The 24091-nt window shown below is 43.5% G+C and overlaps 1 protein-coding gene across 1 annotated transcript in view; it reads right to left on the reverse strand.

Moving 5' to 3' along the window:
- The window catches only part of ANK2 (ankyrin 2), a gene marked incomplete at its 5' end in the record, with an annotated part of 168552 nt that extends 144797 nt beyond the window's left edge, over positions 1-23755 (reverse strand). Inside the window, 2 exons of the mRNA XM_082482440.1 lie at positions 11009-11110; positions 23621-23755. Of these exons, the coding sequence (XP_082338566.1) occupies positions 11009-11110; positions 23621-23755 (237 nt within the window). The remainder of the gene's footprint in view (positions 1-11008; positions 11111-23620) is intronic.
- Positions 23756-24091: the final 336 nt, after the last annotated feature.

The raw sequence follows: 24091 nt of genomic DNA on the forward strand, positions 1-24091 counted from the left end.
CTGGAGGTGTCCAAGGCCGGGTTGGCCGGGGCTTGGAGCCACCCGGGCTGGAGGGAGGTGTGGAACTAGGTGATCTTCAAGGTCCCTTCCAACCTAAACCATTCTATGATTCTATGATTTACTCCTTCTGGGACAACACCCAGATCACTGTGACACCCAACAGCAAAAACAGCTTCTATTATTCCTGCCCGACCCTCTTATGCCAAAGCAAAGTGACCCCACCGAAAGGCAACTTCTTGGCAGAGCATCGGATCAACCTGTAGTTCAAACATTTTAAATCTACAAAGTCAGTGCTGCTACCAGAAGCGTTTCCGCTTCTCCTGTCCTCTCCTCGGCTCGTTTCCCTCCCCGGCCACCCCTCTGCAGATCAGGTCCCTCAATCGTTTGGTGGGAGGCTGCACACAGGCTTCTGCCACCGCAGCAGAGAGCACGGCATGGGAGCGTGACCGCCAAGCCAAGGCAAGGCCGGCATCGCTGCTTCTGTAGCAGTAGCAACTCATTAAAAAATAAAAAGTCAAAAATACGGCCCCAGGAGCTGCCTGGAATTACTGCAGCTCCGCTGACAAAGCGCACAGCACACTGCAATGCGGGCACGGGGCGAGCTTTCCACCCTCCCCCCGAAGCTCAGCCGCGGCCGGTACAGAGGATAACCTGGTAGTCCTCGAAAGCTTTACTCACCTTCTGCTGGCGAGACGTAGCGAGAAGCACAAGGAACATGAAAATGCGTAGATGGGGAAATGACGTTGTTTGAAGGAAGGGGGGAAAAAATCTTCGTACAAGTGAGCGTTTGCTTATGTTACTTCAGTATATAATGGCCTCAGCACTGAAGAACACAACCTTTATTAAATGTAATGATTCCTACTCCCCTGAAGTTTATTTCCGTTTGAAGGTATTCATTAAGTACTTAATATCTTTAAGAATGTACATTATCAAAATTAACCCTCTTCTTTTCTTTAGGCTCATAGCCTGACCCCTTACAACTCCCACCAAATGACGGAAGTTGGGATGCAAGACTTTCCGGGAAGATTTGCCAACATTTGAGTTTCTAATTACTCTTGCCTTCGTCGCACAAGGTTAGGCATTTAAGGAACTTCCAGAAAAAAAAAAAAACATCGTGAAAGTCAACCAAAATAATACAAAAAAATCTATTTTTTTTTAACGTTTCGAGACTCCCTTGCAGCGTGACGTGCAATGCACTTTTACCAAGTTCCTTCTGCTGATGCTGTGTTCACAGGCTTATATAGCTAGCAGCAGGCCAACAGCAAAGCATAAGTTACAAAGACAATGAAAATTAAAAAGCTGTTGCGACTAACTCTGCGTGGTCGCGTTAACTCCTTTACGTGTTTTGCCAGAGGTACAAAGGCATCTGCACTCACCAGTAGAGGCTCAGACTAAAAAGCAGTATCTCAGTCTTTGTTGAAGTCAAATACTTTTCTCCGTCTCTTTAATTGATGTCAGTCTAAGGCTGCTGCAAATTCTCTCCTCTGAATACATCTCTCGGGGAAGTAAGAAGCGCGTGTGGTCAACCTCTTTTCAAGAAGGATTTGCTAAAGGGCACATCGGAGAGCTGGGCACGACCTTCTCAAGCCTGAAGGTTTGTTGAAGTTCTTCCCCAAACCATCACGAAGAAATAAAGGGGACGGTTGAAAAAAAGAAAAATAATTTCAAGATGATGAAAACTCTCCCTTTATGTCGCTTTATAGCCTACGAACTTACGAAAATGAATTAACCTACTGAGTGACATCAACATGTGATACTGTCGCCCTCATTATGACTCCAGTGCTACTTCAGGCTATAGTCAGCACTACTGGGAGCATCAGCTGCTTGCCGTTTGGACTCAATGAGGGAGTAATTAATAGCCGGCGCTCTGCCTCGCTGTAACTGAAGCAATAAAGACACCAACCAAATCATAAAGAAGCCCACAAAAGGAGAGCAAAAGCCAAACAGATCTAAGTTTTAAAGAGCCTCGGAGCTGGAGGCCCCCCCAAAACTATCCGATATTTGAATCCTCGAGGTATCAGACTTCACATACATTCCTTGTGAACATGGAAGAATTCTTCAAAACAAATGCCAAAATCCTTCAAATTTTTCCTTCCAAGAAAGTAACTCTATCACCAGGAAAACTGACAAACCTCCGAAGACAAGATGGGGAAACGTTACTTTACGTTGCCTTTTGGATTGCCCGTTCTGTTTCATAACACAGCAGACAACCGACGACCCCTTAGACTGGTCAGACTGGGGGGCCTGACCTCTGCTGGAACTATGGGCTGCGCAAACGCATACCGCAAAATCGAAGTTGATTTCGCTAGTCAACATTTTGAACATTGGTTCAGAAGCAAGTTGTCTCCTCTTGCTACATTAACTAGAAATAGCAACCATGTCCCAAAATAACTACATTCGCAACATAAGGAAAAGAGCTTTAAAGGAATCAGAGATTTCCAACGGCTATCAGTTTTTCATCCTATGAAATACCAGTAATTATTTTTTTTAAGTGACTGTTTTTAAAACAGGAGATTTTTTTCCCCTGACATTTCTAACTCTCTCCAGAAATAAAGAAATAGAAATGATTTATGGTGTTCAGAATAGACGATGGTGGTTGAATACAGATTAAAGAATTCCATAATAGTTTAACTTGATATGAAGGTAGCATTCAACAAAGCATAATTAAATAATAACTAATTATTAACTATATAACTATATTAAGAACTGTAACTTATCCCCGTATTCAGTATATCCAGAAACATTCATTTCCACCAAATTTTTGGAAACAGTTAAATTGGGGGAAATACTTTGATTATTTATAAAGACAGATCTCCATGAAAACTTGGGATCTGAGAAACAAACACTCGAATTGAAGAAAGCATCTTCTTGGGTTATCTCTGTTCAGGAAAGCTTATTGTTAACATTATGTACTGTTTTCTGAGACGGGATCTAGTCTAAAACTTGCATTATACTGAGAAAAACAAATAATCCTTGCATATTCGGGGCTTTATTTTTGAAAGAGCATTCAGATATCTCACTCAAAAAAACCCCAAACATCCCCTCTGTGTTTTGTGTGGAGCGTGTTAGCTTTTCCCCTTAGACAGCACACAACCACATTGATGCCCCATTCAGACCCGGAGGAGGAGGAGGAGGAGGAGGACCTCTGAGGCTGCAGTAGCCGCTGCCACGGCTTATTCACTCTTCCCGAACCTCTATAAGAGAAGTCTGCTCCCACTCGTAATAAAATTTACAATAAACCAGTGCTGCTTAATCAACACAAGTTGAGGGTCTTCATTACCAAAAAGCTTTGTGAGCAATTTCATATGGCACCAGAACTGGAGTTTGTGAGAAGCTGAAGTGCCTGTACGTCCTCAACGGACGGTGAAGGCTACAGAACAGGGTCTGAGCAACCTGGTCCAGTGGGGGGTGTCCCTGCCCAGGGCACGGGGGTTGGAACTCGATGATGTTTAAGGTCCCTTCCAATCCAAACCATCCTGCGATTCTATGAAATCGGACTCACTAGTCCTGACAACGTAGGATGTCCATCTCAGCTCCTGCTTTGCCCTGGGGAACTCCCCTAGAGCAATCGATGTCTTCAGGGAGCAGATTAGCCAGTGCACAGAGAGGAGCTTTTCCTGGCTAACAGGGCTGAGACAATCCAAATTAGACATTCATTTTATTTGTAGATCTGAAGGGGTTATTTTAGCATTTTCTTTTTGTTTTCTACGTTTTGGCAAGAGCACAAAACACTTCATACAGTCTAGAAAACTCCTGAGTTAACTCGACCCAGATGCCAGATAAAATTATTGAATTAAATCATCTTAGTGTGGCTTTCTTCTGTTTTGCATAAAAGTCAACCACTACTTTTTTTATTTAAAAAAAAAAACCCTAATAAGTACAGGTATAAGCCCAGCTTTGATCTGTGCAAACCCACAGATTCTGAAAGTTGGTGGTGTGGCCATCTATCATCCAGGAACGTTTTATCTGTTTCAAGCCACTAAGAAATTGCGTGCCATATCTCTTCGGATATTTGCATTCACCTGGCTGTGATTTCACCTCTGCTTTGCCAGCTGCAGGATGGGAAGCCCTTTCCACAGCAGATAAATCTGCAGCGACCCTAGTCACATTCTTCTCGGAGCAAGCAGAAGAATAGGAACAATGGGAAAAAAAAAAAAAAACCAACTTGTAAGGTTTCCAAGTAATTATCGTACTAACTGCTCTGTCCTGGGGGTGGGCCTTTGGTGCTTACAGTCAAGACATAGAATTTGCTGGATCTATTTGAATGGAAGAACTTGACTCTAGATTTACTCTCTCCTCACTGGGGAACTTGAAGCTCTCCAGGTTGGGTCCCATATAACTGGGCAAGTTTCTTCTTGACAGTAGGTCTTTCAATGGAAACTTTCTTCCAGACAGCAAGACGAGAGTCTTTCTATATGGCATGTGGAAAGCCCCACTTAAGCTTATCCTTAAATTCCTTGGCACGGGCAACAGAACTGCTCTTGGTTTTGTGTCCTAACTTCCATTTGACACGTGCCTACTGGGGTCATCTGCAGCTCTTCTTCGTCAGGGGAGGCAACGTATCAAAATATTTTAGATTATTTTCATTTCTTATTCTTCCATCTACTCTTTTTTTCCTTTTTTTTTTTTTCCCCAAAAAATAAATAGCGGCCACAATTGTGGGGGTTTTAATTAGTTTTGACATTTTTCCAGTCTCAATGTCAGCATATAAGTACCAGAAAAGGAGCAAGAAATTTTACCAAGGCTTTCTTGGTGGTATAGATAAGATTTGGATAGTATAAAGCTCCAGTTCAGGAAAACAGCCTTCTTCAGACTAGCACTTAGCTGCATACTTAAATAAAATTAATTAGGATTTAAATGTAGTTTTAAAATTGAACAAACACGTAGCTGATTTTCCACAGAATTGGAGATATCGAGAATACCAAGAAACTTGGCGAATCTATCCCTCGCACCCTAGCTTGCTATGTTAGGGCTGTCTCTCCGTGCGTGACACAGCCCAGCTCACACGCTGTCAGCATTAGGTCCTCCCTAGGGCAGCCTGGGCACCCCACCCCACCTCCTGGTCCCACATGGTGGGACCGCGGGACCATGTCCCGAAGACACAGCGTGTGCTTGTTTCTTTTCTCTGGGTGAAAGTTCCTGAAATAACACGAATTCTGTACCCCAGGCTGTTAAAGAAGAATACTGGGGGACTATGAGGAGCAGCAGCACTCCCAGCAGAAGCTTTCCCTGCCGTGCGTCTTCTTACCGGGAACTCTTCCTCTTTAACAGCTCTTCCGCCGCTGCAGTCAACCAGAAGGAACTGTGCTGTCAGCAAGCCGAACCTGGCGCGGTAGTCTACCGAGGCGAACGGTCTCTGAGGTTTCCGTTTAGATGCTGCGCTCAGATTTTAGCCCACGTCGCGGACGCACGAGTCACACAGCAGAGCTTATGCGACGTACCGAGTGAATGATTTACCGACTTTAATGTTGTTTAAAAACAACCTTTAAGCGATTTTACTTTCCAAACTCACCGCCAGCGTCCAGTTAGCGGTCATTTTGATTACATCCGGCTAAGAGCTAGGGGAAAGCTGGACACCATACAGCCTGAGCTTTGAAGTCCTCCTTCAAAGGAATGCCCTTGATTTCACTCGAATGTCAAGCCATTTCTCAGGACCCATGCAGACGCTTACTCGCATATTTATTTTAAAGTCACGGTTGCAGCGCTGTTAAATTTGATGGCACTCGTCACTTAAATAAGCGTTGCAAACGTAGGTCCCGAGGTTATGAAGCAAAAGGAATTGGATTTATACGACAGATTTACAGAAGAGCCAAGCTTAAAACATTCTATCGCATCACAGTCCTATCAACTGGTGGAACTTCAACGGTGTATTTTTACAGCAGTAATAACTTTCCTGAAAGGGGAGGTAGTATTTTAAGTAGAAAACATAAATTTATAACAACATGTAAAACAACTTCTGTTATAGGTAAGATTGACCAGCGATGAAAGCATATCTAAGTTTACAGCTTTCTGAAACAAGGTAAAAGGTGCCCTTGTGGCCAAGAAGGCCAATGGCATCCTGGGCTGTATTAGAAGGGGGGTGGTTAGCAGATCGAGAGAGGTCCTCCTTCCCCTCTACTCTGCCCTGGTGAGACCGCATCCGGAATACTGTGTCCAGTTCTGGGCCCCTCAGTTCAAGAAGGACAGAGAGCTGCTGGAGAGTCCAGCGTAGGGCAACTAAGATGATTAAGGGAGTGGAGCATCTCCCTTATGAGGAAAGACTGAGGGAGCTGGGTCTCTTTAGTTTGGAGAAGAGGAGACTGAGGGGTGATCTTATTAGCGTTTATAAATATATAAAGGGGGAATGTCATGAGGATGGAGCCAGGCTCTTCTCAGTAGCGACCAGTGATAGGACAAGGGGTAATGGATTCAAGCTGGAACACAAGAGGTTCCACTTAAATTTGAGAAGAAACTTCTTCTCAGTGAGGGTGACAGAGCACTGGAACAGGCTGCCCAGGGAGGTTGTGGAGTCTCCTTCTCTGGAGACATTCAAAACTCGCCTGGACGCCTTCCTGTGCAACCTCATCTAGGTGTTCCTGCTCCGACAGGGGGATTGGACTAGATGATCTTTTGAGGTCCCTTCCAATCCCTAGCATGCTGTGATACTGTGAAAAAGAAAAAAAAAAAAAAAATCACAGCAACTCTCTAACCATCCAAGGGTCATCGGAATTGCGTTGCTAATGCAAGCGAGCTACAAGATGTTAATCCGCTTGGACACAAGCGAGCTGGTCAGCTAAAAATACCCCCCACCGAATGTTTCCTTACCGGCTGAGCTCTGACAAAGATAGCAAGGGAAACCTCAGACTTCCGCACCTCAGGTCACCGGGGAGCAGGCGCTTCGCGTGGGACGGCCGAGGAGAATCAACTGGCTGACCAGACCGCGCTCAGGGTGCTGAAGTAGGACAGAATATCTCCACAATGCCCAGATCGCCCAGTGCTCCTTCTACTGTACGAGCGCCCATTTCGAATCGGATTTGCTCTCGGTGAAACAATCGCCTCTACCGTCCCACCAGCTGCTCCTGGCACTGCGGAGTGCTAAACCTCCTCCTGCTGCCTTCGAACTTCCAAACGAAGAAGTGGTTTAGAACCCACTGAAGACACACGAGCTCATGTAACTACACAGCTGGGAAAAACTCCTTCTAAAATTTTATACGGCCAAGGTAGGATTTAGGCAACCGACAGACCAAGAAAGACTTCATTAGAAATGAACCACCGAAGTGAAAGATGCTTTGAGACTGGTTAAAACAGCACACGGCTCTTCCTTATAGGTTTAGGGTATACCACAAGTAAGCCGAAGGCAGAAGATGCACAAATACTGCCCGTGAGAAATTCATTACACCTCCTTCTGCCCCTTCAAAATAATCCCCCTTACAGGTTTCTGAAGCAATTTCCTATTGGTTTTCGTACAAGTGGCTTCCAGATATTGAAGGAGGACGCAAAAGTTTCATTTCTTCCCCGAGGGTTCAGAGCTACGGCAATTGCAACCCAAATTGCAGAGCCAGGGGAATCTGCCCTCAGCACCGCTGGCAGGGCACTATTCCCGAGCCCGCCGCCCAACAACTTGGTTAAAACGCTTCCAGAAAAAGGCAGATTTACAATTTCATGTGGGATTACTGCTCTTGCTACCAAAGAAAACCCAAAGGAAACCCAAAGAAAACCCATGCTTTCGCAGCATTCCTTTGCTACCAAAGAAATCCGCGGCTTCTGAAGCCCACGTGCGTATCAGAGCGGGGAACAGCTCAAGCTTTCAGCCTGAAAATGGACTTGGAAAATGTGCACCTTTCACCTTAGCTGTTAGGGGAAAAAAAAAAAATAAAAAAAAATTAGAAATGCTGTTTCAACAGCATTTTTCCTTCCAGCTGCCCCGGAGAGCAATTTATGAGCTGCCACGGGTTAACGGAGTCATAATATAATTTCCTCACTAATTCCAAAGATAAATATAGCTTTCTTTGCTGAATATTTAATTTATTTGTAATAGGAATGTCCACAGCAACTAGCAGCTCAACTCCTGGACACAATTTATATTACTAGCCCCAACGGCGTCTCAGGACACAGTAAGAAAATCTTTATTATTTCTGGTTTTAATCGGAACAGCGATCAGAAGAGATAAGACAATTGGGGCGTTTTCTCTGTACAAAGACCAAACCAATATTTTTTACTTCAATTTTTTTCCGCTATCTGGTACTAGTATATTCCACCCCTACACATTTCCCAAAGGGCAGAGAAGCTCCGAACGTCTTATACCTGGAAACATACTCTGGCAAAAAGGGAATATGTTTTATTAAAACCAAGTGTAAAAGTAATATGAATGACAGGGGGACGATGAGATTCACAATGGAATGCTCTTTCTTTTCTTCAGTAAAGCACAAGACTTTCCATCATTTTTCTGTCTTTAGGTTATTTAGTGATACTTAGATGATTCCTTTCACCACAAAATAGAAAAAATTTGAAAAACCTAATGTGAACAGAGTATTGTGTACAAGCAAATAATATTTTAGTTCTAAAATTTGTTTACTAAAATATTAACTGAATAATCTGAATAAAAAAAAATTAGTAAAATCCCCAGATAATGTGCAAATGTACCCATTTATTTCGCTCGTATCTGCTCTCTTTGGTGTGAATTACGCAATTGCTATCCCATTGCTCCCGCATTCCCATTAATTTAGCGCGCAAGCCAAGCCAATAACAAGCCCTGAAAACTGAGCTTAAAACTGAAAACACAGACTATATTTCTTTATTTTGGAGAAAGACGCATCAACATGTTGCAAATAGGGCCAGGATAATTTCTTTAAGAACAGTAAAAAGGTCGTTACAAATTTAGACCAGTAATTTCTTGTTTGAAGTTATTGCTGTTACTATCACACGAATGAGACCGTGTCCTGCAAGAGAACTCTTGCTCTAGGAGTAACAGAAACCTCAGACTCTAAAAACGTCCCCACGCTACAGGGCTTAAACATAATACACTGAACGCGGAAAAAAAAACGATGATCACAAGAAACTGCTTTAGGTGACTAAAAAACGTTTTGCAATTCAATTTTGAAATCCGCTCAAACACTGCTGCGTGCACCTTTGCAAACTGTTGCCCGAAAGACATCATTAGCCTCTATCAGCTTCAATTTTCCTACTCAGCCAAGCACACCTCACTTTAAAACTTCCGAGCAACGTCTTCCCACGTAAGCTAAGGACACCATTTGGCGTACGTGGCTTTCAACTTCTTCCTTGGCTCTGCCAAGGATGCCGGTCCACACTGTCCTTTACACAAATGTTCGCACTAAGAAATTTGGAACTTTCTTTTAAACTTTAACACTTATGAAGATGCCAGAAAAAAGGTCTTCAAAATAGCTTAAATAAAAAACCAACCAACCAACCAAACAAAAAAACTACCAACCAACAAACAAAAATACAACCCAAAATCACCACCTGGCAACTGGCATGCTGTGGACTTTATTAGTCATAGTCATCTCACTGCCATCCTCCCCTCATCTGTCAATTTGTTGGAATACCTATTGCTCCTCAACCCCCATTCGCAATGCACGTCCTCTGGAGAACGGCATCTTTCGGTAACCTGGGCAATACCCATGACATGGCCATGCCTCGTTACAACTAATGCACGGATACAATAAACAGTAACAACTGACAGAGCAAAAAATATGAATGTTGGCACAGTCTCACTGCTCCAGACAAAGAAAATTGGGTAACGGGTGGCCTCAGCTTCCCAAGTATCCTGGTCAGACAAAGAGTTCCACCTCACTGTCATAGAATCGTCTGGGTTGGAAGTGACCTTTAAGATCATTGAGTCCAACCATCAACCTAACACCGCCAAAACCACCTCTAAACCACACCCCTCGGCACCACGTCTACCTGCCTTTTCAATACCTCCAGGGGTGGCGACTCCACCGCTTCCCCGGGCAGCCTGGTCCAATGCTTGATAACCCTTTTTGCTGAAGAACTATTTCCTAACATCTAATCCAAACCTCCCCCCTAGTGTAAATTGAGGCCATTTCCTCTTGTCCGATCGCTTGTTAATTGAGAGAAGAGACTGACCCCCCTCGCCACAACAACTTTCTGGGAGCTGTAGAGACACCTCCCCTCTGCCTCATCTTCTCCAGGCTGAACACCCCCAGTTCCCTCAGCTGCTCCCCATAAGACATGTGCTCCAGACCCCTCACCAGCTCTGTAGCCCTTCTCTGGACACACTCCAACACCTCAATGTCCTTCTTGTAGTGAGGGGCCCAAAACTGACCACGGTACTCAAGGTGGGGCCTCACCAGCACCGAGTACAGGGGGACGATCACTGCCCTCATCCTGCTGGCCACACTCTTCCTGATACAGGCCAGGATGCCGCTGGCCGCTTTGGCCACCTGGGCCCACTGCTGTCCCAGCAACATGAACCCAAGCAGACCAGGAGTGAGGTGGGTTTGGCTGAACACAGATGCTTCAGGACATCCAAACTGTAGTTTTCAACAAAGAAACCAACCAGAACTACCGAGAACTTTCAACTTGACAGCCAGGCATATTTTATCATGGTATTTACCTGTATCCAAAGAATACTACTTAATAACTTCCTCAACTAGGATTATGTTGTGGTTGGTTTTTTTTTTTTTTTTTGCATAACTTGAGTATTTTGCCAAATATTTAGGGCTCACTCTTTCCACCTGAACCGGAACTTGACAACAGCAGGTCCGCTAGTGTCAGACTACCAAAGCATACATTCAAGTTTGGCATATAGGCAAGAAAGAGGAGCCCAAAAAGTCTGACACGAAGCTTTACTAAAAGCAGCAGCACCGTTTTATAGACATTATCAGCTTCCTGTAGAAAGACACCACCGAAGAACGAGACTGAAAACAGCTTGAGGTGAATCAGAACATCTGTATAAAGTAATCCAGCCTGAAAAAACCTAGGTTTTGGGGTGTGGGGGGGTGTTTATGGCATCTCGCTCTTACAAACTTCTGCCCTTCAACTATCTTACCTGATTACATGTGTTAATGTCGATTCCACTCTTCAGGTATTCCACTACTTTGTCCAGATTGCCAGCTCTGGCAGCTCGGAGAAAGCTTGCATTGCTGTCAGACTGTGAAAAGAGAAGAAGAAGAAGAAGAAAAAAATAAATCTCTAGTCAGCTCCTGCTTAAAAGAGAGCACAACAACATCACCAGTGAAAGGTTTCCGCGCTTCACGCCGCAGGAGAATAAAACTGTGAAGAAAACTGACTTTGAATTATATCTGCATTAATTAGCATACGCATACTTAAAGCAGGCAGAAAAGAACTGCAGACCTGTCGGAGTGAGCAAAATAGTGCAGTAATTGCTCAAGTTCAGAATTTAGCAAAGGAAAAAAAAAAAAAAACCAAACCAAAAATTATAGTAACTGATATTAGCAATAAGAAGAAAAAAAACAGGCATCAAGTTGCTAGCCACAGTTTTCGGTTTGATTTTTTAATCTATATATACTCAAAACTCTGGAAAATAACTGGTCACTGCTGTTATTGGCTATACTACTTAAAAAAAACATACATTGGCTTTAGATTTGTACTTGGTACAAAAAGTTACATGACTACAGTGCCTATGGATGCACACCCACTGGCTTAGCGCAGAGGTACACACTGGAGGAAAAAAACCCACTATCCAAGAGCCAAAAAGCCCTACGGCTGTATTTTACCCCCTGTGACACAGAAGTGGGACATGTTAAAGGCAAAAAAAAAAAAAAAAGTCTGGCAAAACGGGGCAGCACGGCAAGCGGAGCTAACCACAGAACAAAAGCGGATGAAGTACTCAAACCTCAGCATCTAAATCCGGGATAACGTTGTCAACGCTCCGGCTCCTAAATCACCTCCAGTCATACCATCACCCTTAGCATTTAGAGCTTAAAAAAAAAAAAAAAAAAAAAACCAACTAAAATCACGTTTTCATTTTTCAGTTAGGTGGTGGGACGTCCCGTTAAGCAAGGGAGCGTGAAACGCGCCAGCCCGCTCGCCTTTATCGACGAACGCGACGTGAAATTATATCGGCTATTTGAAACCAGCGCGTGCTTCGATGCTCACCCACGTGCGAACCCACACACGGGTTAATTGGCTGCGAACGCAACTGCAGGAGGAAAAACGAAGTCGTGCAAGAGAAGTAACGATTAAACCGAATAAGCGTTCGGGACCGCACAGAGAGACCGTAACAATTTTCAAACTTAAAACAAATAGAGGAGGAGCGGGTTTCAAAAAGCAGATAAATAACGGTACGGGGCTGTTTTGTGGGGCTGCGGTCAGAGGGGCGCAGGAGGACGTGCGCACCGCCGGATTGGCCCTTGGCGTTCCACCGGAACACCTCCGGCGGGGCACGTTCCTCATCTGATTTCCCCTCCCTGTCAGAAACACCGGGCGAAAACCATTTTTTTCACATCATGAGGATATCCTAAAAGCCTCCCGGCTTTCAGCTTATTAATCCTGATGGACAAAGCAATTTATTTCGGTCACCCAATCCATGTCAATGCATCTCTTTCTGGCACCCTACTTACCGCGCTGTCCTAACCCACTTCGCAATCCCCCATTCCAACCTATGTTAATCCGCAACAGATGGATGACATCAAAATGATTCTTCTCACAACCGCGCTGCCGCGCCAAGACAAGAATATTTCCTTTTAAATTCCTTGCGGCGAACTTCAGCCCATTTTCCACATCTTTTACTGTTAAGAAAACAGAGCACCTTTGCAAAGGGGCCGCAGGGTGACGGGGAAGGTAGCGCAGGAATTTGGGTTGACGGAACCCTTTGAGAGCCGCGGGCTTTGGCCAGGGCAGCGTTTGGACGAGCCTTGACACACAAGCGGTCTCTGACAGGGACTTGAAAGAGACCCCTTTTAAGATGGAAGGAGAGCTCTTAGCGCTGCGCCGCCTCCGGCCATGCCCACCTGCGCGTAAAAGCACAACATTATATTTTCGTGTTTAAGTGTCCTTGAAAAATAAACCGGCTGCGTAAAAACGTTAACCAAGAACAGGACCCTCCTGAAATTAATGGGAAAAGCATCTTTGCCTCGACAGGACGCGCATTTTACCTCCTTTTCCCCCATTTTTTCCCACGCTTTACTACTTCTACAATAATTTACCATGCCAAAACTGCACTCCTCTGTTTTTATACTTTTAAGAGGGTAAGTGCGAACGACGCAACAAATGAACATCCACAACTCCTGTTTTATTAGGGATGAATCAATCAACTCCTGTTTTATTAGGGATGAATCAATCATCACTTGTTTTTCTTTCACGCAGAGTAACACAAAAGGCTGAAAACGTTAAAGTCTCGATTCCTGCTGGAAGCTCAGATTGCAGCTGAGAGCGTACGACTATATTCCATTTCCTTCCGGCCAAGGAGATGCAAGCAGCGCTTTCAAAACAGATCCTCATTTCCTTCATTCAGACTGTCGTTATCTCAAAATTAAATTACTGCAACGCGCATCACTTCGAGACACATGACGTACACCTGAATATCGATCACAGTGCGGAATATCAACTTCTTCTTTGCACGAAGAGTTATTATGAATTAACTCTTCGTGATTACCTCCCCCTACAGGCACACTTTTGTTCCAGAAGCGTCTCTCGCTGGGTACGTTCTCACTCTGAAATAACAGGGCTTCATCGTGACTAGCAAAGGAACAACACTGCTAAAAACCCCGTGAAACAAGAAGATCTTGATGTTTTATTTAACTGCCTTTGAAAATCCTCGCCTACGTGACCTTTAGCTTATTACGAATTTTCTCGCTGTAACACGTCCTCATCTCATATTAGATGAATATAAGCGCACCCATCTCTTCGTAGTCTGGCCTCTCCTATGTCAAAATAGTTTCTCGCAGACTTGCCTGATGTTCTCATTTAAATCAAACTTGAACACACAAATACAAGATACGAAGCAGCAATTCAGCTGCTTCAGATACAAATTCACATACAAATACCACGTGGGCGCTTCCACGAAATACTTAAAAGATTCCACCCTGTGTTTTAAAGCTTAGAAGTCAGGAGAACTCATATCTGCGTTTTCTTTTCTGGTTTTGTTTGTCAGCTCTAATTTTTCAGTAGCTCATCAGTACTTTCTCCTTCTCCTCATTCGTTCAAGGTCTTTAAAAAGCATTTTTGTCAGTACTACTGTCTCAGCAATTCACTTTAGCGCGTTACGAATTCAAATCCATTTTGACAAAAGTGTCTCGGTAGTCAACAGCAGCAGCTTTCCGCAGTCTTACCACGCGAGGAAATGATGACTTTTGATCTGCGGGCTTTTCCAATCGCTTCAGTAATCTCATGAAACATTTTGTTTCCTTACGTGTAGACTTTCAGTTGAACTCATGACGCGTTTCAGTGGCACGGAAGCCGGCGCATTGGTCTTCGCTAGTTTGTCGGCTGCTGAAGACAAACTGCCAACAAACTGTCATTTGAAGATACTTTCTTTGCAAGAAAGAAGATAAAAACACAGAGTCGGAGTCCTTTGCACCATGTGATATGTATCACGTCATCTCTTCCTATGCACACACCCCCGAGGTTTGGGTTTTTTTTAGGAGATTTACACAGGTATGCAGATCAGGCTGAAAAGCGAGCACTCTACCGATACGCAAACGAAAGGTTGACCAGAGAAGATACGCCTTCGGCAGCTACGAGCGACCAGGTGAACACGAGAGGCTTGCAATCAAGGAAACGCTTATGCCGACACGTTAATTTGCAAAGTCTCCGCTGGCCTCTCCCCACGCCACCCACAGCTCAGCTCAGCTCAGTCCAAATTAGGGCTCGCTTTTGTTCACGTGTGGCCATTATGGCTGGGCAATCTACTCCACCGGTTATTAGCGTGCTATTAGAATAAGGCGCGAAGGACCGAAGAAGACTTTGCTGGTGTTTTATAGTACGGGACAAACTCACAGTCTGTGGACTTAATGAGCTTTTGCTTATCTCCCACTCTGAGACATCCAACCGGCTCGATGAAAAATCCACCATTAACAGTAGTTAACGCAAACATTGGACTGCTCCAAAGATGATTTTTCTTTTCGCTACAGTCGTGATAGAATCTGGACTATTTACTTGCAGTTCTACAGATACCAAACGCTGATCAAAGAGGAGGACAACAGTCACCGTAAAAAACCCCCAACTTCCAACACACATGCAGTCTACAAGTCTTTGATAACTATTTTTTTTTTAGAAACTCTGTTTGCAATGCAATCCTAATACACGCTATGGATTTGCGAAGAATATTTGGCGTTATTGAACCTCATAAAAAGCTTGCATCTTTTAACTTAACTTGTTGTCTTTAACTTTTGACTGAGGATAAATTATCTCAGCCAGAAACGAGGATTTTCTACAACGTGAACAAAAAAATCACTATAACCTTAAGTACACTCACTCACAGCAGAATGCAAACGCGTTCTTTATAACTACCGAGTTGTCAGAAATTGCATAAGAAAATATAAGAAACGATCGAGTGAATATATGGGTTTTTTAAAAAAATGCCTGAGAGGCTGTGGATTCAGCTTCTTTTTTGCTAATTGCAATGCCAGAAAATTGCCTGAATTCGAAACACAAAGCTCAGGGAATGTCAGTAATTAAATCATATATGGAAATTAGTGTTTTCTTCAACCAGTCAGACTTTCCCTTCTGGTTCCTCTGTCCTCCCTCTGGTTGCCTTTCCCGTCCCGTGGCATACCCCCGTCACTCATGGCACACAGCACACCCCTGTTTCTCAAAGGCGGTTTGGAGAGATGGGCAGAAATGAACCACGATGCGTAGCGCCGAAATCATACGCTGGGCCAAACTCATAGGAATTTCTCCACATCTTCAAATTTGCGGCTGAAAACCAGCTGCGTGCTTAAAAAGGAAAGACTGGGGGAGTAGGAGGCTTCGGTTTTCAAAAGACGGCTTGCATATAACGTTATTCAAAGCCATCCAAATACTTGTTTGAAATCAGGTCTCTAGGAAAATTATTCCTACAGGTAGGCCTTGGTTTTTTCTTCCTCCAAATAAGGTGAATGGCCCCAGCCTGTCCATAATCCCAAATATCTCCATGGGAGAAGGGAGCCTCGCAACGAGGCCTACCGAATGACTCTCACCCGTTAAATACAGTCTATTAATGGAGTGACCTCAAAACCAGAATTCAAAACTGATGTATATTAACCAAATAACAGTTTTGCACCTTAATTTAACATTTTTAGTTTGTATGTGTATTAAAGTTTGTATCTGAATACTAATAACCCTTTTAAACTTACATTTCAAGCATCGACTCTGGGACATACTGCTTTGATTTCACGGAAAAAATTTATTCGGCTCTAAGTTTTGAAGAGGTCGGCCCTCATCAGGAGGTGAGCAAAACCTGCTCTTAACTTGTACGCTTTATATAAATGAAGAATCGCAACTCATCAGCAGTTATAAAAACCTTGATGTTAAATGGAATCCCGCATTATTATTGCGCGTAGAGTCAGTATTAAAAGAGAAGTTTGTCAATGCGGCAGTCCTCAGCGTTATCTGACAGCGGTAATGCCATTTACAAATTTCAGAGTTGCGAGGCAGTGTTTGTCCGACAGCTGCTTCTATAATTAGGAAAACGCTGATGGCTTGTTAAATCTTCTTCATTAAAAAGCTCTTAATTGACGGCTGGCTCATCGCGTTAATATATTCAGGTAATACCTGGAGTTGAGAATTCAGCTCGCCGCAGAAGGAAAGTTGCATCATGTAAACTCAGGTTTTCACGGCTTCTTGATGTTTTTCAGTACTTAAATGACACGGGGGGGGGGGAGGGGAAATGACCAATATGTAAACACATTCCATTACGTTTTTGTTATGCCATACCTTCTAGAGTGTCAATTTATGCTCCCACCTTTGAGATAACCGCTAAATTTTGTCCCAGTTGGCTTGGTTATTCTCTGATTTGAGACACCTTCTGGTCCAACCAGCCATCGTTTAATCGGGTGCAACTCTAAAAGGGGCACAAATGCGGCGTTACCGTTACCCAACTCATTTGTCACATCGGTATTTTTCTGCCAGCGTGGTAGCTTTTTCCACATCGGCATTCAAACGTAAAAAGTGAGACCTTAAAAGGACTGCTTCTTCCTCGCGGAACAGTTTCTGCAAACCTTGCCCACTAGTTTTCCAGCGGCTGACATTTTATCTTCCGTACCCTGAATATTTCTTTTTCTTGAGCTGAAAGTGCTGCTCATCTCCAAAGGGCGTCACACCGGAACAAGGGGTGATATCGTGACCCGCGAGCCCGAGACGCAGCTATGACGGCAAGAAGGCAAAGGATTTTTAGGTTTTGTTAATTAAAGCAGCACAGCAGAGTCTCAGCCCGCAGCGCCGACACGCACGCCAGAAGGCGAGCTCCACCTCGCACTTGCGATGGCACAGGCTCAGTCATCTCACACTGGTGAATGAGTAAAATGAGATGATAACAGCTGTAAAGGAAACCTATTTTCCCAGCCTTTAATGAAGTAACATTCATCTTCTGAAAGAAAAGAAACGCAACAGTGCTTTACTTTGCAAAGCCATTTCCTTTGCTTATAAAAATGTATATTTTCCTCCCATTAATTTACTGGAAGGCATGAAGGAAGATGGGATTAAATCGCAGATCTTAAAGAAATTTCAGTATCTAAATTCCTGGATGAACAACGTTCCCAATTTTCTTATTTCAATTTCAAAAAAGTGTTTTTATCGCGCAGCTTTTCCCACTCGAGCACGTGTAGACATTTCAGATCTAATTCATCCCGCTAGGTACCTTTGGTTGTATAGAACTCGTCAATAAGCAGTTGACCTGAGAAGCCCACCATTCTAAAATAGCAGTCTTAGCTAAACAAACAGCTCTTTCTCATAATCTAACGCATGTTCTTATCCAGGAAAAAGACACAACTGGCCTTACAATAAACTAACTTTTTTTTTTTTTTTTTTTCTTAAAGAAATGAGAAGCTGAATCATAGGAACTGTGAAGAGGAAGACAACCTTTCGGAGACAAGAGATCACTAGCAAGTTAAATATTCTCTGCCAAGACGTAGCTAATAGCATCTAGCGATTAATTATTTCAATTTCAGGGGTCTATCATTCTAGATCGATGATGATGATGTTTATAAATCAGAAAAATTAAAATATTCTTTTAAGTACGTATTATGCACCTGAATAATTTAAGGTGCTTTGACCATTGTGGCAAATTATTCATAGAATAATATATTCACGGAGGAGAAAGAGACCTCGGCACCACTTTTACCGGCACTGAGCTGGAACTGCGGCTGGAGTTGCCCTCGCCATAATTTTGCAAAGAGTATGGACACGGGCACACACTTTGGCTGTTGCTATTTACAGCACAAAATATTGTGTAATAACAAGACGGTGAAAGAGCTACAAGAAAAGGAAAAGCTTTTGTGCTATACGCTACCTATGACCCAGGATTAAAACATTCAGCAATTTCAAATATTCCAATATGTTCTCAACAACTGTCGAATTGAAAGAATCCTTCAAATAATTAAATATTTGCATATGACAGTTTCGTAGTAGTGTCTTGTCAAAGACTGTTGCCAGAAAGTTGCAGCTGATATTTAGAAAGTTTCTCACTGCTGTTACCACACCCCAATAAACATATATTTTTGAGTAACATAAGGAGGAGGTGCCACACAGGCACAACTGGAAGTTCTTACACGCTTATGGACCCTTCTAGTTTTTACTAATGGAAAAGCCAGGCTTCAACTGCTCTGTCTTTTGATATTGCTGGGCAATTTCCCAATTATTCGTAAGGGATGACTTTCATTTTATGCCGGGTGTTATATTTCGACACCTTCGACTCTTTTGCAAAGTCCTCCTTGAAATTCCAGAGCTTGCAGGACACCAGCCATCCGGCCACTCTTTTCTTTCCACTGGAACCTACAAAAGTTTAATCAGTTTTGCTTCGTTTTTAACCAGGACAACAATAAAGAATATAAAAGGCTACGGTTGGCAAAACACTTCAGCATATACGTATTTTTTATCCCCTCTTTAGGTCCAATTGATCTCAAATTGAACGGGTTTAAGTTGCTTGCTAAAGGATGGATTTAAATACACGCTTAACTGCGTTCCCGAGTTTGGGCCAATATTAGCAACTGCAGCAGCAGCAAAAGAGGGAAACTACTGTAAAATCGACCCTTACTTGAGCCAAGAAGCAAATGTCTTCTATAAACCCTTTGTGATCCTTAGCTGCCACAGACATCCGTAGGAGTCCTCCCACTACGTTCATTAATTTGACATACCGGCCTCGCTGCCAGCTGACTTCTGCTACGTCAATGAAGGATTTGTGAGAACTGAGGCAAAACTGCATAGTTTTCTATCAAAAAGAACAAAATAAAAGTCTCTTGCCCAGCTGCACGGTCCTTCCAAATACAGCGTCCGAAACGACAGAAGTTATTTTCATCCATACTGATTTTAAAATACAAAGTAACATCAATAATAGGCTTCTGATCCAGAGGAGCACTTCAGAACTCGCTGAAAGTCAGGTGTGGGTAATCCCGGTGTCCCAATGGGCTATTCACGTACCAAACGTTTTGGTATAAATCCCGGCTTGGAAGTCAATTCTGTGCAAGTCAGAATTCTACTCATCAGTGTGAATCGAAAACATAGAATTTCAAAAGCGCCTAGAAAACATAACCTAGATTTAAAAAAAAAGAAAAAAATAGAAAAAAAAAGAAAAAAAAGAAAAAAAGAAAAAAAAGGAAAAAAAAAGAAAAAAAAGAAAAAAAAGAAAAAAATCACCAAAAACCCCAACCCACCACCCAAACCAAAATCCAAAGGATTTGGGTTTAAAGAATGAAAGCTTTTACCACAGTCTGAGTTATCTTTAAAACCATAAAAAAAAATCTTCATGTCTTTTACTAAGACTTTACTAAGTAGTAAAAGAGTAAGTCTTTACTCCTTCACTAAGACTAACTACTCTAAAAATAGAAATGGATAATCCCATTGTTTAACGGGAAAGTTTCCTGCGCTGGAATTTGAGTGAAAGTATCCTTTAGTCGTCGCCTGAAAGAAGAAGGATTTAGGATGTGTTCAAATGAACCACGGGCTCAGTCTTCGTTCTCCTGCGTGACACACACCTTTACCAAAGTCTCTCAAATACTGGTTTGGATGAAGATCTCCACTAAAGGAATTGAACAATATTAAAGGAAGGACAAATATTTCTGGACACCGTATATTGAGATTTTGAGGTGTTAGTGACAACTTTAGAACTTGGCAGGCATTTAATCGGTTTCCATGGGAAGTTTCCATCGCTAATGATGTTCCTAAGTAGAGCGGTAATAATGCTAGAGCACCTCTAGAAAGATTTAGGATGCCATTCCAAGCGTATCTAGCAGAATAACAGCCTTAACAAAAATCTAGCCTGTAAGCGAAGCTTGTGACTGTTGACAGATAATTCTATCACCCTCGTTAATTTTTCATCCCCTTCCATCCCTTGTCCTATCGTCAAAGGGACGTTTTCTAATAAAAGAACTGTGCTAACGCCCTCAGTGCTAAACAACCCAACAGCTTTACTTACCTAAACACCATTAACCGAATGCCCATCGATTCAACCTTACTGGTACCATAAACAGAAAAAAAAAATAAATTAAAAATGATTTCATGTTCCTCTGAGGTGGACTAAAATAGACGCAGACAAAATGGGCGTCACTGAAATGCAGCAGTTTCTAATTCAATGCCAGTTCTGGCAGCAAGACTCATCGTAAAGACCCTACTCGTACAGAAAGGTAGAACGGATACCAGAGTAGTAAGTGAAGAATTTTTCATTTTGTCCATTTTGGAAAGACAACAGGCTTCATTTAGGAGTTGGTTGGGTTTTTGTCAGGATTCACGCTAATAGCATCGTACCCAGAATGGATCATTTCCTTTTCTCTCTTCACATTCATTTACCCCCAATCAGTCCGGGAGTTACACTTGAACCACATCCAAACCACGTAAACCCCTCCTCTTCATGAACCGTGACGTTTGCTGTTGGTGTATCGGTCATGATATTAAGCACTCATTGTTTCCCCCAAATTCCCAGCTGAACACGACCTATTAACCACAACTCCTGTCATCCTAAATTTCAAACAATTCAGCCCTGAGCAGCAGAGAGGAACCCCTTTCATCTAACTTCACCTGTACAAAAGCGACACCTAATTCAAGCAGGTCACACAGGCTGTCCGTAGCATCAAGCAATAATAAGAAGGAAAAGGGATACTTCCTAAAAGCAGTTTGTCCCAGTTTAGGGTGTCTAAAATAGACAGAATGAGCAGTCTGTCCTAGGTAGTCTGAAATACAACGTAGAATCACAGAATGGTTTAGAGTTGGAAAGGACCTTGAAGATCATGGAGTCCAACCCCCCTGCCATAGGCGGGGACACGTGATCCAGCCATATCTCCAGCACCGCAAAGCACGACTGGATCATGTACTTTCGAGAGTAAATATGAAGGTAATTAAATATCCAAGTGAAAAGGGAGGTTAATATACTGTGAATGCAACAAACCGGAGTTTTGTCATCCGAGATGTCTTCATTTCAGCACATTAAAAAAAAAAGTTATTAAATCTACAATATACGATTATGAAATATTTTGGCTGTGGGTTTGTTTTTTTTTTTGGATGCTGCTGTTATTTCAAATATGAACTCAGTATCAAAATCTGACACCCCATTGACAGAGTTATTTGGCATCGTATAAACCATTCAGGACAGTCCAACCAACGCACTCCTGATTTCTTCAGCAGGACAGGCCTGAAGCAGCAGACCGTGTTTGGTTTTAGTTTAGAAAAGATTAGATTACGCAGAGCAATTTTGCCATTTGAGTTGGCTGAATACCAAGTGAATTATTCCGAACCTTTTATCCGGTACAAGATTCACGGAGCCGTCACGTTGAGCTTGACGTGGCAGTCTTTCCCGCAAGCCGAGACAGCGAGCGCGGCTACAGCTATAGAAAAGCATAGGAAATGTATAGCTAGCAAAGTTTTTTAACCTTTTTTTGTAAGGAATCATAATAATAAACATAACGAGAGACCGTAAACCTTCTTAGGGAAATACGCCAAGTTTTCTTCGCAATCCTCTGAGCACCGTAACATCTGCATCAAGACAGATACTCTAAAGCGACTCCGTCAGTCCCTCCCGGAGCCATATAAAGCCAAGGTCTTATGCCTGAATGTATCAAAGACATGATCAAAGCGCCCGACCCTCCTGGCGCGCCGCTGCCTCCTCGGAGACCTGCCCTTCTGCAGAAGGGCGCCTGGGAGAGACCGCACGTCCAGAGAACTGCTTCAGAGCTCACTTATTTGTGCCGCGGGGAACTTCCATGCACTGGCTAACGGCTCCAGGCCACTCACCTTACGGGAAATACCTGTCGAAATCTACAAATTCAGAAACGGGCGCAGCCTGTCCTCCCCCCGGGGCTGGTTTTGTCCCTCCCCCTGACTTCATGTTTCCCATCAGAAATAGAGTTTATTTGTTAATTCGACCAAAAACTGCTCAGGGCAGGAGAAAAAAAAAAATTGTCTGAAAGCTCAAAGAAATAGTTTAATTTCACGTTTTAGCTTGAAGAAAGTTTCATTTCTGACGAACCGGTCCAACGGTGTCGTCAGTGAAACATGCAGGAGAACTGCTCAGAAGATTTCAGAAAAAAAAAAAAAAAAAAAAAAAATCCTACCAGAAAAGCAAGACGACATCAACATTATTTTCTAGGAGAAAGCAGAACTTCTGCTGCCGGGAGTGCCTCCGGTGTCTTCCCTTACGAACGCCGACACTCATCTCAACTACATTTCCTATAATGCATTGCACTAATTCATCCAAGTGCAAAGCACAACATTGACCTGGGAACAATTTTATGTTAGATCAATATGGGAGAATATTTGGATATATTGATATTAAAGGTTTCCTGATGCTCCCGTTCTGCCAGAAGCTTTGACGCTACCTCCTTTCAGCGCCAACTTTGAATGAAACAACCTCTTAACAACAAATTTTCCTAGTGGAGGAAGAAAAAAAGGGGGGGAGGGCGGGAGATCAAAGAGGTGTTTCATTCACCGTGGACATGACGCAAGTACTCATCTCAAAGATTTTCTTCTGGATTGCATAGAAAATGCTGACCTTGCGGTTGTAATCCCTTTCTGCCTAACTCTCAAGTCCTGCAGCCATCGGTGTGAGCCCTCGCGCGTGCCCGGTCCCGCTCACCGTAACCCTCATCTGCACAAAGGTCTGCGGGGCTCTGGCTGTACTGCAAACACAGACAACAACATCATGTACCGGACAGACAACAGCTTTAGAAGGATCGATGCAGGGTCATTTATAGCAGTTAAAACTAGGAGAATTGATTCCATCCGCTCAGTTGAAGGACTTGTTTCGCTGCCGGTCTTCTCTCCCCCTCTACCCAAACCTTCTGGTGGCTGACACCACTTCTAGGTGACAGCACAGCGTAGGGACAGCTGATTTTTAATTGCAGTCAGTCCCAATAGCAAAAGAAAGCCTGAACACGGACACCTTCAGCACATCTCTTAACACGGCAAGCCGTCAAGTAAGATTCAGGCTGAGCAGAGATCCTTTTCAGATCTAACGTGCACAACCCTGACCTGGTTTTTTTCCCTTTCACCCCCGATTTCTTCAGCCAAGACTTACCAGGGCTTCAGGATCTTTACTTTCTTCGCTGTGGCACCCATAATAGTCCGGGATTTTATCCAAATCCTGCATGTTCCCTTGTGTTCTTAAGCCCTTATCGGAATGGCAAGCCTGGCAAATCGGTGCATTGCCCATATCAGTTCTTCTGCCAACTCCCACAGCCGGCGTTGCCCTGGCCCTGCCGAGACTGCCCGGCCTTCCCAAAGGACAGCCGACGGATCCGGGAGGAGGATCCCGACCCCCCGTACCAGGCTCCCTTCCCCGAGCCGTCCTGCGTCCCGGAGAACCCGAAACCCCAGCAACTGCGGGCGGCAGCCGGTGACCATTTCCAATTCAGGCGCTGCCCGACTATTTTTACACCTACTGGGACAGCTATGCATGGAAATGGCAATGGGGGGGTTGGGGGGGGAGGGGGGAACTGCTTTCCAGCGTGCAGCCAGCCTGCCTAGCCCACAAAGTTAAAGTCCCGCT

Source organism: Vanellus vanellus (assembly GCF_965231255.1).
Source record: "Vanellus vanellus genome assembly, chromosome: 4".
Taxonomy (NCBI): Eukaryota; Metazoa; Chordata; class Aves; order Charadriiformes; family Charadriidae; genus Vanellus; species Vanellus vanellus.